Below are 18,224 nucleotides of genomic sequence, written 5' to 3'. Positions count from 1 at the left end.
AAATGACAATTCAGTGGATCTACTGGTAAGAAATTAACAATTATCTAAATCAACAAAATGAAGCATAAAAGGCAATAGCAAACATAAAAAAGTATACTCATCAACCACAAGTAAACCAGGTGTAGGCTAATTAAAAAATAAAAAACTCATTAGGTTACTCATGATTAAACCAAAACAGATTTTAAATTGTAAAATAAAGGAAATGGACTGTCCAGACACCTCCCTCTGCTGGGCGGTGAAGCTCCACCTTTCTCTGACAGCTCTCTCTGTCCCCAGCAGAAAAGTGGTTCTGTTAGTCTAACAACATTAAAGGGCCCAGAGGAAGGCTTAGCCTTAGAAACGTTGGGGAGTTTGGGGCACCAGACCTTGGGACGGGGTGGGCTCTCTAACACAGCTACCCTGAGGGGGGGCAACAAGATCGGGTCAGTCCCCGGGGGGGTCGGTTGGGGGGTCGGTCATCCGGTGAAACACACAGGGAGATAACTCGATGACCACATAGAGCATAATAACGGAAAGGACAAACGGCAGAGCCATTTGGACTATCTGAGAAAACATAGAGCCACCCAACCCGCTGAGCCATCCCACACATGTAAATCAGTCTGTATCCCACCTCCATCCTGATCAGGCCAGAGCAGCTCATCTCCAACACAGCAGAGCTCACCTGAGGCCTCTTCTATGCTCTCACACATGACTCAAGGGTTCTGCCAGTTGAGTTTGAACAGGAGAGAAGTGAGCGAGACCAATTGGTAATTGGGTGTCTCACCCTCAGCCCCCCTCCCCCTTAGCCCCCCCCAACTCCCACTCAGAGACACTGAGGCCCCGCCGACCCCCGAGGACCCTACCCAGCACCCTTCGTGTGTGTGTGTGTGCGTGCGTGTATCTACAACCGACAGAGAGACGCTGAGGACCCCTCCCATACCCTGACCCCAGGGAGGAGGTCCTCCTGGGTGAAGGAGGACCAGAAGGTGTGGACGTGAGTCAGTGTGTCTGAGGACCCTTCTCCACCTGGGGACACTCTGTAGAAGGACAGAGAGCCAGCAGGCCGGTCCAGATACACTCCTACTCTGGTGGAGCCAGCGGGGCGGAGAGGGAGGACTGTATCTGTACCGTTGTACCAGGCAGAGTAACGATCATCAGAACAATAAAGACTCCAGGACTTGTTGTTCCGTCCAAGCCTGCTGTCACCACCCTCTCCTCTCCTTGTGATTCCTCTGTATGTCACTCCTATACCAACACCTCCTTCCCACTCTACCTCCCAGTAACAGCGGCCAGTCAGAGCCTCTCTCCCCAACACCTGGAGCCAGGAGTCAAATCTCTCTGGGTGATCCGGATACGACTGGTCCTCTCCAACCCCCGTCACCTTCCTGTTGTCCTCAGACAGAGAGAGGTCTCTGTATGCCGTGTTGGGGTCCAGGGTGAGTTCACAGGCATCTGAGGGAGAACCAGACATGATGAGCTGCTGAACCGCTCTTCATCCTCATCATCATCACTGGTACTGTTCTCCTGAACATGACATGTGAGGGGGGGGGGTCATGTGATGTTATAGTAACGCTATTGCTTCAGACTCCGCCTTCAACCCCCCCCCCCCGCCCCCGAGCCCAGACCCTCCCCCTCAGCACCCTTTGTGTGTGTGTGTGTGTGTGTGTGTGTGTGTGTGTGTGTGTGTGTGTGTGTGTGTGTGGACCCTCAGCCCCATCTCCCCCCCCCCTCCCCCGAGCCCAGATGTTATCTTCATGATGATTGGACAGTATTAATATATATGGAAGATACATGATGTCAGCCATCATCCTCATTCCCAGTAGGATCTGATCTCACTTCCTGCTGTGTGGATGGACTTTCCATCTCAGTAGTGAGTGTGTGATGTGATGAATCAAACAGACACTTACACTTCTTTAGAGCTGGTTTCAGCCTCCACACTCCACCGTGCTCCACACTGGGGGGGAAACAAAGTGAGAGCAGCATGTTGAAACATTCACCTTCATCATCGGCCGTCTCATAACGTTGTACACAACGTGAGTTACAGCTGCCTCTTCAAACCACTTCATCTAGCAGCGGCTTGAATCCTCGTAGGAGACTTTGTCCCTGAGTGGTGAGCTGTCCTCTCCATACCTGAGAGTGTCCAGTCTCCAGCGTGGATCCTCCAGTCCAGCAGAGAGCAGCGCAGCTCCAGAGTCTCCTGGGTGATTGTAGCTCAGGTCCAGCTCTCTCAGATGGGAGAGGTTGGAGCTCAGAGCTGAGGCCAGAAAAGCACAGCCTTCCTGTGTGACCAGGCAGCCAGACAAGCTACACACACACACACACACACACACACACACACTTTATTATATTTATTCTGGTTGAGAGCAGTTCATACTAAAGTTACCACATTTATAAAGTGTATTCATTCCATTTGGAGGACAAGGAGAACAGGAAGAGTAAGTGGGGAGATGACATCATCACAGACATCAGAACTTCCTTCACTTGGATGTGAAACAGGATCATAAGCAAATGCTCCTTTCTCAATAGCTACAACTCAATGAGATATTGTTTGGTCAACAGAGATCCGGTCTGATTGTTAGGAGTCAGGAGAAGTCCGCTGTGTTTGGTACGCTGAGACCGTTTATTCACAGGTTCTAACATTGTGTAGAACCAGGGAGAGTTTTGTCAGCAGGCAAAAGAGCAACAGAAAGGCATCGGACATGAGCAGCACTACACCAAACTAATGTGAAGTTAATAAAGTCCATCTTTAATGTTCAATATGATTCACTTTACCACGGCCAGTGATGTTCTATGGTGAGGTGTACATTATATTTAGATCACAGCACAGCTAAAGCCTCATCCCCATGTCTACACTAATGACAACTCCTCAGCTCACATCTGCTGACCAGAGTTACATAACATATAACATACATAACATACTAGTAGTTAACAGGTCAACCCCTAACCCTCGTATCAGCTGGCCAGAGCTACATAACATATAACATACATAACATACTAGTAGTTAACAGGTCAACCCCTAACCCTCACATCAGCGGTCCAGACTTACATAACATACAACAAACATAACATACGAGTAGTTAACAGGTCAACCCCAAACCCTCACATCAGCTGGCCAGAGCTATGTAACATATAACAAACATAACATACTAGTAGTCAACAGGTCAACCCCTAACCCTCACATCAGCTGGCCAGAGCTACATAACATATAACATGCATACCGTCTTGTGTGTTCTTTTCGATAACGGTCCAACTAGTCGTGGACCATCCCATACATATTAAACAACCCCAAGACCCAGTTTGAAGAGGCTGAAAACTGACCTGAGAGTTTCCAGTGTACAGTGTGGACTCCCCAGTCCAGCAGAGAGCAGCTTCACTCCTGAATCCTGCAGATCATTGGTACTCAGGTCCAGCTCTCTCAGACTAGAGGAGTTGGAGCTGAGAACTGAGGCCAGAGCTTCACAGCATCTCTCTGACAGATCACAGCCCTTCAGCCTTCACACAAAATAAAGAGAACAGGTTAGGAACTGTGATTAAAATAACTTACATCTTCAACTTATTACATAATGAAGAAATTGTGGTTATTCAAATTGGGTGTAAAATGTATAACAATAAGATAGTTGTTTTGCAGCATTTGAAAAGTCGTTTGTATATTAAAATTACTTTTTGTTGCAGTATTATGTATATTATGTATTGTAATGTTATCAGTTAATCTAAAGCAATGTTTTGTATATAATTAGAAGTTTTATTCCAATATTATGTATATTGCGTTGTGAGGAGAATAAACATCACAGCGTTCAGGAAAAGACTTTGCTAGCACGAGAACTAAGACAGCATTTGTGCGCTTGGCGTTGTCAGTTTCGTGCTGCTTCACATTATGTGTGCAATTTTATGGTTGTAAATCTGTTAAATTTCTTCTGATATTGAACCTTGTGGTGTAACTGTTTGACAATTGGGTAAAACGGACCTGAGAGTTTCCAGTGTACAGTGTGGACTCCCCAGTCCAGCAGAGAGCAGCTTCACTCCTGAATCCTGCAGATCATTGGTACTCAGGTCCAGCTCTCTCAGACTAGAGGAGTTTGAGCTGAGAACTGAGGCCAGAGCTTCACAGCATCTCTCTGACAGATCACAGCCCTTCAGCCTTCACACAAAATAAAGAGAACAGGTTAGGAACTGTGATTAAAATAAAATACATCTTCAACTTATTACATAATGAAGAAATTGTGGTTATTCAACTTGGGTGAAAAATGTATAACAATAAGATAGTTGTTTTGCAGTGTTTAAAAAGTCGTTTTGTATATTAATATTACTTTTAGTTACAATATTATGTATATTATGCATTGTATTGTAATACATGTTATCAGTTAACCTAAAGCGATATTTTGTATGTAATTAGAAGTTTTATTCCTATATTATGTATAGTGTGTTGGGATGAGAATAAACATCATAGCGATCAGGAAAACACCTTGCGAGCACGAGAACTAAAGGTACGGCCACACTGAACGCGTTACGCGAGTTTGATTAGGCCTAACCTGCCGCTTCATCATTGTGTGTCACAAAAATGGTTCAACACGCCTACGGAGCTAGATGAGCCGGCCCAAAACTTATTTTACCCTGCTACTTTTCATTTGCACCACAAACATGGCTGAGATCACCACCATCGCTGCGCTGTATATGTTGTGGGAGTTCGAGGAGAGTAGGAAACCCAAACGCTGTCGTGTTTGGGTGCATGACATCCTCCGTAGGCGCTCACAGCTGGGTGAGTTTCACCACCTCCTCCAGGAACTCCGCCTGGATGACGGACGGTTCCAGCGGTATTTTGGGTTGACTGGGGCCATGTTCGATGACCTGCTAGCCCGGGTTGGTGCCAGGATCTCCCGTCAGGACACCAACTACAGGCGCTCCATATCAGCTGCGGAGCGCCTGTCCTCCGTCACTCTGCCAGTGACGTCGGGTCAAGCTCAACGCTGATTGGCTATCGCGGCTAAGCGTCACGCGTAGGAGCGTAAAAAGTTCAGTTTTTTGAACTCCGCACATAGGTGCGTTGGGCACGTAGGTGCGCTGGGCGCGTTATTTAGGTGCGTAAAACGCGTCTAACACGCCTAAAACGCTACTTTTAGCGCGTGTAACGCATCTACGCCCCAAAAACCAATGGTTCCCAATGCAAAAATGCGGATTTTCTACGCCTTTAACGAGCATGAAACGTTCAGTGTGGCCGTACCTTTAGACAGCATTTGTGCGCTTGGGGATGTCAGTTTCGTGCTGCTTCACTTTACGTGCGCACTTTTATGGATGTAAATCTGTTAAATGTCTTCTGATATTGCACCTTGTGGTGTATCTGTTTAACCATTGGGTAAAACTGACCTGAGGGTTTCCAGTGTACAGTGTGGACTCCCCAGTCCAGCAGAGAGCAGCTTCACTCCTGAATCCTGCAGATCATTGGTACTCAGGTCCAGCTCTCTCAGACTAGAGGAGTTGGAGCTGAGAACTGAGGCCAGAGCTTCACAGCATCTCTCTGACAGATCACAGCCCTTCAGCCTTCACACAAAACAAAGAGAACAGGTTAGGAACTGTGATTAAAATAACTTACATCGTAAACTTATTACATATTGAAGAAATTGTGGTTATTCAATATTGGGTGTAAAATGTATAACTATATGAAATTTGTTGTGAAGAGGCGGCAGTAGCTCAGGAGGGAATAGCGGGTTGGCTGGTAACCTGGAGGTTGCTGGTTCAATCCCCGCTCCTCCTAGCTGAGTGTTGAGGTGTGCTTGAGCAAGGCACCTGACCCTAACTGCTACCGACGAGCTGGCTGTCGCCTTGCATGGCTGACTCCGCGGTTGGTGTGTGAATGTGTGCGTGAATGTGAGGCAATATTGTAAAGCGCTTTGGGTGGCCAAAGGTTAGAAAAGAGCTATATTAATGCAGTCCATTTAAAATTGTTTTGCTGTGTTTGGAAATCGTTTTTTCTATTAATATTAGTTTTTGTTGCAGTATTATGTAATGTATTGTAATACATGTTATTAGTTCATCTAAAGCATTGTTTTGCGTATAATTAGAAGTTTTATTCCAATATTATGCATATTGTGTTTAGAGGAGAATAAATATCATAGCAATCAGGAAAACACTTTGCGAGCACAAGAACTAAGAAAGCATTTGTGCGCTTAGGGATGTCAGTTGCTTGCTGCTTCACTTTATGTGTGCACTTTTATGGAGGTAAATCTGTTAAATGTCTTCTGATATTGCACCTTGTGGTGTAACTGTTTGACCATTGGGTAAAACGGACCTGAGAGTTTCCAGTGTACAGTGTGGACTCCCCAGTCCAGCAGAGAGCAGCTTCACTCCTGAATCCTGCAGATCATTGGTACTCAGGTCCAGCTCTCTCAGACTAGAGGAGTTGGAGCTGAGAACTAAGGCCAGAGCTTCACAGCATCTCTCTGACAGATGACAGCCCTTCAGCCTTTACCCAAAGTAAAGAGAACATGTCAGGAACTGTGATTAAAATAACATACATCTTTAAGTTATTCAATAATGAAGGAGTGTTATTAGTTTAACAAAAAAAACCTAAATAATTAGATGTATAAATGAATACTCCTATATTCTATTTTTCTGAATATTCTCTTATGTATACTATAATACATTACACGTTAATAGGACACCTACAGAGATGTTTTGTATATTATTATAGCTAGTATGTTTATTCTGTTATGAGCAGAATAGTAATACATGGTGTAATGAACCTACAGAAATCTTTTTCATATTATTTTAACCTTATATTCCAGTTGTATTTATATTGTGTAGTGTGTATTGTAATACATGTTATTAGTGAACCTACAGAGATATTTTGGAGGCTTTGACCACTGGCAGCAGCCTGAGAAGACCATCTTCTGAAGCAGAGTATTTTTTCAGGTCAAACACGTCGAGCTCCTCTTCTGATGTCAGTAAGATGAAGACCAGAGCTGACCACTGAGCAGGGGAGAGAGATTCTCCGGAGAGACTTCCTGATGTCAGGTACTGTTGGATCTCCTTCACTAGAGAACAGTCGTTCAGCTCATTCAGACAGTGGAACAGATTGATGCTTCTCTCTGGAGATAGGTCTCCTTTTATGTTCTCCTTGATGTAAGACACTGTTCCCTTATTGGTCTTTGAGCTGCTTCCTGTCAGTCGCAACAGACCTGTTTTAATCTGAGTGGTCAGTGATCTTTTTTTCTGTCCCAGCAGACCGCGTAGTACAATCTGATTGGTCTCCAGAGAGAGGCCCAGGAGGAAGCGGAGGAACAAGTCCAGGTGTCCGTTCTCACTCTGTAAGGCCTTGTCCACAGCACTCTGGTAGAAGAGGAGTTTATCTTTCCTGGAGGTTGGTGGTTCTTCTGAGAGCAGATTGACACCAGTATCGATGAAGGACAGAAAGACATAAAGGGCAGCCAGAAACTCCTGGATGCTCAGATGGACAAAGCAGAACACCTTGTCCTGGTACAGCCCACACTCCTCTTTAAAGATCTGGGTGAACACTCCTGAGTACACTGAGGCTGCTCTGATATTGATGTCACACTCTGCCATATCTGCCTCGTAGAAGATCAGGTTCCCTTTCTCCAGCTGGTTAAAAGCAAGTTTTCCAAGAGAAACAACGATCTCCCTGCTCTCTAAACTCCAGTCCGGATCTGTTTCAGCCCTCCCATGGTACTTCCTGTCCCCCTGTATGGACTGAACCCTCAGGAAGTGGCTGTACATCTGAGTCATGGTCTTGGGCATCTCTTTGATCTGGGATTTTTTGAAGATGTCTTCCAGAACTGTAGCAGTGATCCAACAGAAGACTGGGATGTGACACATGATGTGGAGGCTTCTTGATTTCTTGACGTGGGAGATGATTGTGGTGGCCAGCGTCTCCTCTCGGAATCTCTTCCTGAAGTACTCCTCCTTCTGTTGGTCGGAGAACCCCCTCACCTCTGTCACCATGTCAACACACTCAGCAGGGATCTGATTGGCTGCCGCAGGGCGTGTGGTTATCCAAATGCGAGCAGAGGGAAGCAGGTCGCCCCTGATGAGGTTTGTTAGCAGCACGTCCACCAAGGTGGACTTTGTGACATCAGTCCAGATCGGGTTTCTCTGGAAGTCCAGAGGAAGTCGACACTCATCCAGACCATCCAAGATGAAGACAACTTGGAACCGGTCGAATCTGCAGATTCCTGCTTCTTTGGTCTCACTAAAGAGGTGATGAAGAAGTTCCACCAAGCTAATCTCTTTCCTTTTCAGTAAATTTAGCTCTCTGAAAGTGAGGAGAAATGTGAAGTGTATGTCCTGGTTGGTTTTCCCTTCAGCCCAGTCCAGAATGAACTTGTGTGTTAAGACGGTTTTACCAATGCCGGCCACTCCAGTTGTCATTATTGTCCTGATTGGTTGATCGTTTCCAGGTAAGGGTTTAAAGATGTCTTCACATCTGATTGGTGTTTCTTCCTTGGCTGGTTTCCTGGAAGCTGTTTCAATAAGTCTGACCTCATGTTCCTTGTTGACCTCTCCACTGCCTCTCTCTGTGATGAAGAGCTCTGTGTAGAAGTCGTTCAGATCTGTTCGCTTTCCTGCTTTAGCGATTCCCTCAAACACACACCTGAACTTCTTCTTCAAATGAGACTTGATTTTATGCTTGCAATCGACAGCATCAGATCCTAAATGAGAAAACAACAGATGACATCAGTTAGTGGATGGTAATCAGTGGAACCAGGTCAATATTTCCTGTTAAATTACCAACTTCATGATATTTAGTGGCTTCATTACTTGGTGGTTGGAAAAGCTGGTTGTGAAGGACTGCATGTAACAGATTCAAAATGGTAAGGACTATTATTTCCGCAGCAATATGATTGTTCTAATGATAGTAATAATGATAGTGAATCAGTGTAAAGTGATTTGCTATGCTGATACAACAAGACAGGGTTTCATCACTTCCACTGAGTTGTTCTGCTGTTGGTCACCAGTATAATGTTTAACGTTAATGTGGCTTCATAACTTGTGGTCGGAGAAGCTGGTCGTGACAAAGACTGCATGTTACATATTCAAAATGTTCAGGACTTTGTTTTTTCCACAGCAATATGATTGGTCTAATGATAATAATAATGATAGTGAATTGGTGTAAAATGACATGCTGATATAAATAAAGATAGTGTTGCATCTCTTCCACAGAGTTATTCTGCTGTTGATCTGCAGCTTACGTTTAATATTATTAATAATAATAATAATAATTACATTTAATAACATTTTATTTCAAGGTACCTTTCATGACACCCAAGGCCCCCTTGCAATTCATAAAACAATCTAGGGTCAAGAACAGCAGGAGCTGCAACGCCAACAGCATGATCAAAACAAGACATAAGACCCAAGTAGGAGGGGGTAAGAACAGTGAGGAGACCCAGGTAGGAGGGGGTAAGAACAGTGAGGAGACCCAGGTAGGAGGGGGTAAGAACAGTGAGGAGACCCAGGTAGGAGGGGGTAAGAACAGTGAGGAGACCCAGGTAGGAGGGGGTAAGAACAGCAGTGAGGAGACCCAGGTAGGAGGGGGTAAGAACAGTGAGGAGACCCAGGTAGGAGGGAGTAAGAACAGTGAGGAGACCCAGGTAGGAGGGGGTATGAACAGTGAGGAGACCCAGGTAGGAGGGAGTAAGAACAGTGAGGAGACCCAGGTAGGAGGGGGTAAGAACAGTGAGGAGACCCAGGTAGGAGGGGGTAAGAACAGCAGTGAGGAGACCCAGGTAGGAGGGGGTAAGAACAGCAGCACAACGGGGATATGAGGGGAACCCACGGTAGGGGGTCATAACAGCGAGCAGGCCAGTGGGAACACGTGTTTTGAGGAGGGATTTCAATGTTGTCAGGGCGTCTCTTTCAGTTCAGCTGAGAGCCCTAGCACCCACGGTGCTGAGAGCCCTAGCACCCACGGTGCTGAGAGCCCTAGCACCCACGGTGCTTAGAGCCCTAGTACCCACGGCGCTGAGAGCCCTTGCACCCACCGTGCTGAGGCGGGAGGTCCGGACGGTGAAGACCAGCTGAGGATGACGAAGGGAGCGGCAGGGCCTGTCCTCCTGGAGGAGGTCGGGGAGATAAGTGGGGGCCACGTTGTGGAGGGCTTTGTCGGAGAGCAGAAGGGTTTTAAGGTCAATCCGGTGTTGGACACTGAGCCAGTGTAGTTGGACGAGAATGGGGGTGATGTGGTCGGGGGATTTGGTGCTGGTAATGATGATGTTAAACATTCTTTAACCTGAGACCCCCACCATTACCCTACATATCGGGATCAAACCATTTAACCTGATACCCCACAACAACCCCACATACTGGATCAAACCATTTAACAAAGAAGGAAAAATTGAAAGAGGAAAAACTCAAAGAGGAAAGATTGTCTCCACATAGAAGTATGAAATGTATAAGTCTCACACTATGTAATTTAGTCTGAAGAGAACAAATAATAATCTCCTACTGCTCATCAAACTGTGTATTTCTTCTCTGTTTTCAAGATAAGAGCCTCTTACCGCCCCCCAGTGTGTCGGCCAGTTCCTCCTGGTTCATCTCCATCAGGCAGAGCTTTGTGATGTCCACCACTCCCTCTATGGCGCGCCTCCTCTGCTCCTCCTTCTTACCATCCACCTCCTCCTCCTCCACTCTCTGACCCTCTGAGCATTGTGGGTAATCTGAGAAGAGATCCCTCCAGAGCTTCTTCAGCTCCTTGTCTAGAAAAGCGTGTGCGTTCTCCTCAGCCCTCTGGAACAGAACAAACATCAAGGAGAACTTTACTCTGAACTAACTGAGACATCAGAAGCATCTGTCCTGGATCCACGTCCCGCTGGACAAGAGATGCTTTCTAATGTCCAAGGAGAGCTGAAGTCAAACGTCTTGGTGGACATTTACACACCTTGATCAGCTCTGTTTGATGCTGCTGTAGAGACTGAGTGCTGGTAACCTTTGACCTCTCCTGGTGTCTGTGGGGGATCACGCACACACACACACACACACACACACACACACACACACACACACACACACACACACCCACACAATTATATTTCCCCAGACTTGTAGATATCAGTATCAGTAGAGTCTGGTAACAACCAACTGGTCCGTTTTCATCCTCTGTTTGAACCCCCTACCTCTCCTCTCTGGAGGGGCGTCCGTCTTTAAATAGATACGGTATATCCATAGAGAGGTCACTCTTCATGGACACACAGCTGGGTCCAGGGGAGTCTGCTCTCTGCTGCTTCTCTGGGCTTCAACACAGACACACACGCACACACACACACACACACACACACACACACACACACACACACACTTTAATTCTTCCTGCCTTGGAAACATCAGTGCCAGTAAAGTCTGATAACAAGAGCCTGCTCGCTCCTGCTGGACGCTTTTAGAAAAACAAGAACCAGGATTTATGGACGTTTGATAGTAGCTGTATCTTTATGATCTCTGATGAATCCTCACCTCTTCTCAATAGACTGATTTCCATCTTTAATCTCGTCAGGGTGAGCCATAGACCAGTCACTCTTCATGGAGTCACAGCTGGGTCCAGGGGAGTCTGCTCTCTGCTGCGGCTGGACTCTTCTAGAAAAACAAGAACCAGGATTTATGGATGTTTCATAGAAGCTGTACCTATATAATCTCTAGGGCTGTCAAATTCTGGTCAGTTGGTTGATTGGTTAATCAATATTCACTTGTTGGACCAAATTCTCTTTGATCAGACAATGGCTGGTGTTCCTTTCATAAGAACAAAGAGCTTCTTAATCCATTATTTTAGGGCCGGGAGGGACAAATGTAGACCGATGTGTTTCATATTGGAGTGAAGGGCTATATCGTGTTAGAAATAACATGAATTATGAATAAAAATTTGTTTGAAGGCTCCGTAGTTTCTGTTTTAATAATCATATTGTTAAATAAACTATAAGGCTTATAAGACAAGAGGTCAAACCCCTGGGTTTCTCAACGTTGAACTGGCAGATAAGGAAGACCGCTAGTCCTAACTTACTGAACCTTTACTCCGCTACTAACTCATTGATTCCAACAAAGTCATCGATGTGGCAGCATTTGGTTAAAAAGGACAACAAAAAAGTATGCAAAGTGTAGAGTAAGTTTGTGGGCAGATCAGCTAAAATGGTAAGGCATGAGTACTTTTTTCTTAATATGTCTGTGATTCTTCATCTCCCTTCATATTTAACGCTCACTAGGCTTTGAGTGGGAACACATCAGAATTGGCTTCTTGGCACGAATCCCAGCAGCATCCAGTGGGCCCCATTATATTACACACAGATAAAAGCTCAAATCAATTCTTGGGTTGTGTCGTCTATAAACGACGCTGGCCGATGCTCCGTGGCTCGTCCTCTGTCTGCTTCATATTGAACCTCTGCTCTAACCGAGTGGACTCGGACCGAGAGGGGGTCTGAAACCCACTGACCTTCAAACAGCCCTTATGTGATATTGAGGCTTGCAGGTAGAGTAGAACGCACTGTGGTAGATTATGTTGATCTAGAGATAACGTGCGCATTGTTTTATAATCATCTTTTCACCATAGACCAATCGATTGGTCAGAGAGATGGTTGAATTTAAGACTACAGCCCAAATCATCATCTCTAATCAATACTTACCTTTTCTCAATAGATTGATTTCCATCGTTAATTTGCACATAAGGATGTTCCATAGACCGGCCACTCTTCATGGAGACACAGCTGGGTCCAGGGGAGTCGGTTCTCTCCTGCTTCTCTGGGCTTCAACACACACACACACACACACACACACACACACACACACACACACAGCTTTTACTCAGACTAATGATGAGTCATGATGTATCACTGCTGAGCTCTGAGATGGACAACAGTCACAGACAGAGAGATCCTCTTCTTACCTCTTAGCTTTGCTCCGGCGGCCATGTTCCCCAGACAGAGTGGTCTTAGAGGTAGAACCCCACTCCTCTCTCTCCTCATCCATAGTAGACTGGGGAAAATACGTTCCGTCCCATAAGGTAAAAAGTTATAAAAGTATAAATGTAAGGGAAGAAAGGGAGGTTAAAGTGTTTATAAAACACAGGTGAAAGGTTTTCAAAGCGGAGAAAGAACAGCTCCTCGCTGCGACGAACCGTTCAGATGAGGAAGTAACTTAGCTGAACCGACCTCTCAGCCCATGTCACGTTTTCTGGGAAAACAAATGTGTGTGTGTTTGTGCAGTGTGCACGCGCGCGCGCACACACACACACACACACACACACACACACACACACACACACACACACACACCGAACTGTTGGAAGGGGAAGTACTTGAGGAACCGAGAGAGAGCGCAAGAGAGAGAGAGAGAGAGAGAGAGAGAGAGAGAGAGAGAGAGAGAGAGAGAGAGAGAGAGAGAGAGAGAGAGAAGAGAGAGAGAGAGAGAGAGAGAGAGAGAGAGAGAGAGAGAGAGAGAGAACAGCAGAAGTAGAGAAGGAGGGGGATAGGGAGAACACAGACAGCAGCAGGGTCAGTGAACTAGTATATTCTGCATTTCTGGTGTGTCAGTTATAGATTGTGATTGAATATAGATATATCCCAGATATTTTGAGCCACAAGCAAGTTGAAATGCCACATTGTGACTTTAATTCAAATCCAATCCAGTTAAACGTTAAGTACTACTGTAATTAGTTTCCACTGCAGTGACCCCCAGTAACCACCAGATATCCCCAGAACACGATAAAGACCGTTCGGATGTTGACACTCAGGGTTGTTTAGGGTGGAAGTGCGCCACATGCCCTGGACCGATCCAGAGGGGTTTTCCATCAACCAAGCTAAAGGCAAAGCCGGTCTTATTTCGCTTAGCCTTGCTACTTCCAGCTAGAGTTGCGTTCCATGAACCTGACTTAAGGGAATCTCCGCTAAGTAACCAGTGCAATTTATCCGACCAAACTAACCTGCTCGGTACCAGGCCAACTGTCAGACTTTCTGGAGCGGTGTTACAGAGAAGTCCATCTGTCGGAAACAAGTGTATCATCAGAAGGTTCCGCCAAGCCTAGTCCTCACGATTTTGTCATAAATGTACATATATGAAGTACAAACAGCGTATATTGTTATCTATTGTTATCGTGGATATTTTTTCAAGACATTTTTATACAAATCTATGTATTCTATAGAATTTATCAACCAGCAGTAGAGTGAGTGGTCTAGCATTTGCCCAGTAGAGCGGGTTTTTCGAGTTCAAGTCCTGAGTACGTCGTTGAATTCTTGGTGTTGAGTTACTTTTGTAATTTCCTTTATATCAGAGAAATTAGGCCTAACAATTGACTTTTTACATAATAAATATGTCTTACAATATCCCTAGGAACAAAATATAACTTGCAAAAACCCATAGTAATGTTAATGTTAATATTAATGTTCCTGTAGTGAAGCCTTTGTCACAATGACAAAGATACTGCTGCATGGGAAATTGTCAGCCACATAAATTCTATTCATGTGAGTTTCTCGGCAGGCTGCCAAGACCACCTCTGTTGAGATAAATACTACGGTCAGTCCAGTGGTTCATTTGAGCCGGATCCTGCCAGTACAAGATCCCGGACCTCTTAAGTTTGCCCTCCCTGTGTTCCGGTACTTATTTGGGCAGATCCGGTACCTCACATAAAAAAAGAAAAAAAATCATTTACAGAACAAATCCCAAGAATTTCATGTTGTTTATTAAGATTTAACGTATTTTGAAAGTGTCAGAGATCTGTTGACGCACTGAAAAGCTGCGGGCCAACAAACCACGCCCGACACTTCTGAAATTCGCCGCGAGAGGAAAAAACGGTTACCATGCATGACCACATGTGCGCCACGCACAAGTTAATAGAAATTATGATAAATGATATATCCCAGAGCAGGATTGTGAACGTTTACAATAGCTCATGTCAATTTACAATAGGCTAAATGTGTCAGCATTGGCTGACTAACTCTTTTTAATTATGATATTAATCCTGCGCGCCTCCTCTTTGCAACGGAATTTGTTTAAGATATAAAACCGTTTAATTGAACATACACACACTAAAACAGATATTTTTGTTTATATTTAGAAACGAAAATTCATGTTTCCCGCAGTGTGCGTCTCTTTATTGAGCGGGTCGGCAGGAAGCAGGGTCACACTCTGCACAACCAAGTTGGTAAAAAAGTCACGGTCACGCACGACTCCGTAATCAACGCTTTCCAAGCATCCGTGGTGATGGCGACTTTCTCCGCTAAGGACAGGATCTCACGGAGGGAGGCTGCTGCTTCGCTGTTCATTTTCTCCAGCCGCACAGTCATAGTTTGGCGACATGGCACTGTGTAATCCGCCTCGAGAAATGCGTTCGGATCACGGAAGACTACATCACGTCTCTGGCAAAGGCTGCCGTATATAAAATAGCATGCATATGCATCAGTAATATTCTCCATTAAATGTACAGAGCACTCCCTACAAAGTATTTAGGTTAACTATATAAGAGACTAGGTTTAGTTTGTGTCTGACAGAGGGCGTGCCATCACGATGGTGGCCCTCCATCCTGATGTCAGTCAGCCATCACGACGGAAGATGACGTCGTCCATCGGCACAACCCTACTAGGCAGTGTATATGTTTTTGTTCCATTACCTCTAACCCCCGTACTAAGTCACCGGATCCACCCCCCCTCTGCGTTCCGGGACCTCCCATTTTACAAATTAAGCACTGGGTCAGTCAATTTAGAATATTTAAAGAAATAGAAAAAAATGGCACGAAAAGTGCTTTGATTTCTCCAGCAATCCTTCCTAAACTACTAATTGCGTGGGGATTGAACCCCAGACGACCGGGTGCAAGTCCGACCCGCAACCGATCTGCGATTTTTTGCAAGATATCCTCCCTGTATTTATGAATGGTTATGGTGGTCCCCTTTTGAGTTATTATATGCTTGTACTCCTCATAGACCTCCACAAGCAGCTTCTGTTCCCCGCTGGAAAAGATCCCGTTCCGTCCTTTTCGGACATTTGATCCATGATTCGACATTCACGGTACTGGGCTGGTTACATATCTTGTGAGGAAGAACACTATGCTGGGATCCTACTGGATCTCAGCACTGGTTTAGGGCCTTTCAACGATGAGGCTCATGACAGAGCCTTCAGGCGGGCCCACCAGGCTATGGCAGGCGACTGACTTCATCCTCCATCACCACACTACACTCCCTGTTAACCACCTCGGCCCCCCACCGCTCATATACATTTATTTTGTTTTTTTGCATTTATTTTAGCTAAAGTTAATTTTGTATTATACCTGCTTGTGCCCGTGCCATTCTCTCTCCTCTTGTGCCACTAGTTGGTATATAGGTTTGAGCACCTCCTCTAGCCTAACCTTGCCAGGGCCTAGCTATAACCTATGACTTTATGCTTCATTATAAATGCATCCCCTCCGCCCGTCCCCATGATTTCTGGTTTTGATTGGTTGCCTGTTGAGCCACTCCCACTCCTGGTAACTTTCCATTCCTCCTGCCCCTCCTCCTCTCCCGATTGGCTCATACCCTGGTGAGGGGTTTGGAGCTTACCCATTGGTTAATCAAACAGACGGAGCTGGTATCCAATTTGTTTTTAGCTTATTTTTATTTTCGCCTGCTTGGCTTGGGCCTTTTTGCCTATTGTTTTAACCCTATTAAATACTTTTTCTAACTGCTCTGGAAGTATCAGTTAGCTTACCTTTATTCAACCTGGTTTTTGGTGTGACAAGAGTTTGTCTGGCCCTCTACCCTAATCCCGCTTCTCCCGGTTGCTTCGACCGGTTGGTGCGTACCCCAACATCTGCGTGTTCAGCATTTAAGTGTGTAGTGTGGCATCCCGACCCCCACCGGGAGGGTCCGGGGGTTTGTGGTGGAGGGCGTATACCACCGCCATCCACCAGCCGGCGACAGAGAGCAGCACAACCCTCCACCCAATCAGCCGGATGAGGGACACCTGGCCAGAGGGAGGACACGTGGACACAGACCTCAAAAAGGGGAGCGGTGGACTGACACGGGGAGGACGGAGACAAGGACGACACGAGAGCGACAGAGACTACGAGGCTCGCGGAGACCCTAGCTCAGCCATAATTGTTCTTAGAGTGTCGAACGGCCTCAAAATAAACGCCGACTGCGGCTTTAAACCTCGATTCCTGTGTGGTTCCTACTGGGCATCGACATTCGGGGCAACGGGCTGCCACATATGGTGGAGAATGCAGGCAACCTGACGAACCCCGCTACAACCCCCCTCAGCCGACATGCAGCACCCGGAGGAGAGTGCGGCGACGTTCGCCCAGCAGCAGCAGCGGGAGACCGCGGAGAGCCTAGCCCTGCTCCGCGAGGCCGTACTACGGCTCATCCAGCAGTCCGCCGCGACCGCCGATGCAACCGCGGCCGCGACCGCCACCGCGGCCGCCGCCGCCGCCGCGACCACCACCTCGACCACCGCCCCGACCAGCCGGCTCTCCAGGCTGGGCCCCGACGACGACGTGGAGGCCTACCTCGAGATGTTCGAGCGGACCGCCCAGAGGGAAAGCTGGCCGGAGGAGCAGTGGGCCCATATCTTGGCCCCGTTCCTCACCGGGCCCGCCCAGCAGGCGAGCCAGGACCTACCGGCAGAGGCCGCCCGGCAGTATTCGACCCTCAAGCAGGCGATCTTGGCCTACTACGGCCACAACCTCGCGGCCCGCGCACAACGTGTCGCCGACTGGCGGCTCGACGACCGGGGCGCTGTCCGAACGCAGATCGCCCAGCTCACTCGGCTGGTGAAGCGGTGGCTGACGGCGGGGGAAGGGCCCAGCCCCATCGATCGGGTGATTATTGACCACACGCTCCGCCGACTCCCGCCGGACGCATGACAGATGATGGCCCACCACCACTCCGACACCGTCGACGACCTCGTCTGGCGACTGGAGAACTGGCAGGTGGCCCAACAGAGCGCCCGAACCTGGACCACCCCACGACGCGCCGAGACCCGCCGGGACCCACGAGGACCCGCGGCCGGGGCCACGAGACACATCCCCGACCCGCCGAGCTGGAGACAGGAGAGGAGCGAGTGGAGGCGCTGCTACGGGTGCGGCCAACCCGGCCACCTCGCTCGCGACTGCCCGGGGAACCGAGATGCGTCGATGCCGTCGGCCGACGCGGATCCGGGGGCGAACCGGCCCTGCATGCTGGCGACCTGCTGGGCGCAGGGGACGTCAGGGAGCCCGACCATACCGGCGCGGGTGATGAACCGGGACACGCAGGCCCTCGTGGACACCGGGAGCGTGGTCACTCTCCTCC

The 18,224-nt window shown here is 47.3% G+C and overlaps 1 protein-coding gene across 1 annotated transcript in view; it reads right to left on the bottom strand.

Moving 5' to 3' along the window:
• Positions 1-851: 851 nt before the first annotated feature.
• LOC307082433 (uncharacterized protein) overlaps positions 852-18,224 on the bottom strand; it is a 50,157-nt gene continuing 32,784 nt past the window's right edge. Inside the window, 7 exon segments of the mRNA XM_079746002.1 lie at positions 852-1,431; positions 1,887-1,933; positions 2,110-2,283; positions 3,298-3,471; positions 3,944-4,117; positions 5,341-5,514; positions 6,263-6,436. Of these exon segments, the coding sequence (XP_079602128.1) occupies positions 881-1,431; positions 1,887-1,933; positions 2,110-2,283; positions 3,298-3,471; positions 3,944-4,117; positions 5,341-5,514; positions 6,263-6,436 (1,468 nt within the window). The 3' untranslated portion in view covers positions 852-880.

This window comes from Pollachius pollachius (assembly GCF_949987615.1).
Source record: "Pollachius pollachius genome assembly, chromosome: 11".
NCBI classification, from domain to species: Eukaryota; Metazoa; Chordata; class Actinopteri; order Gadiformes; family Gadidae; genus Pollachius; species Pollachius pollachius.
The sequence above is the reverse complement of the archived record's forward strand: the minus strand, read 5'-3'. Positions and strand labels throughout refer to the sequence as shown.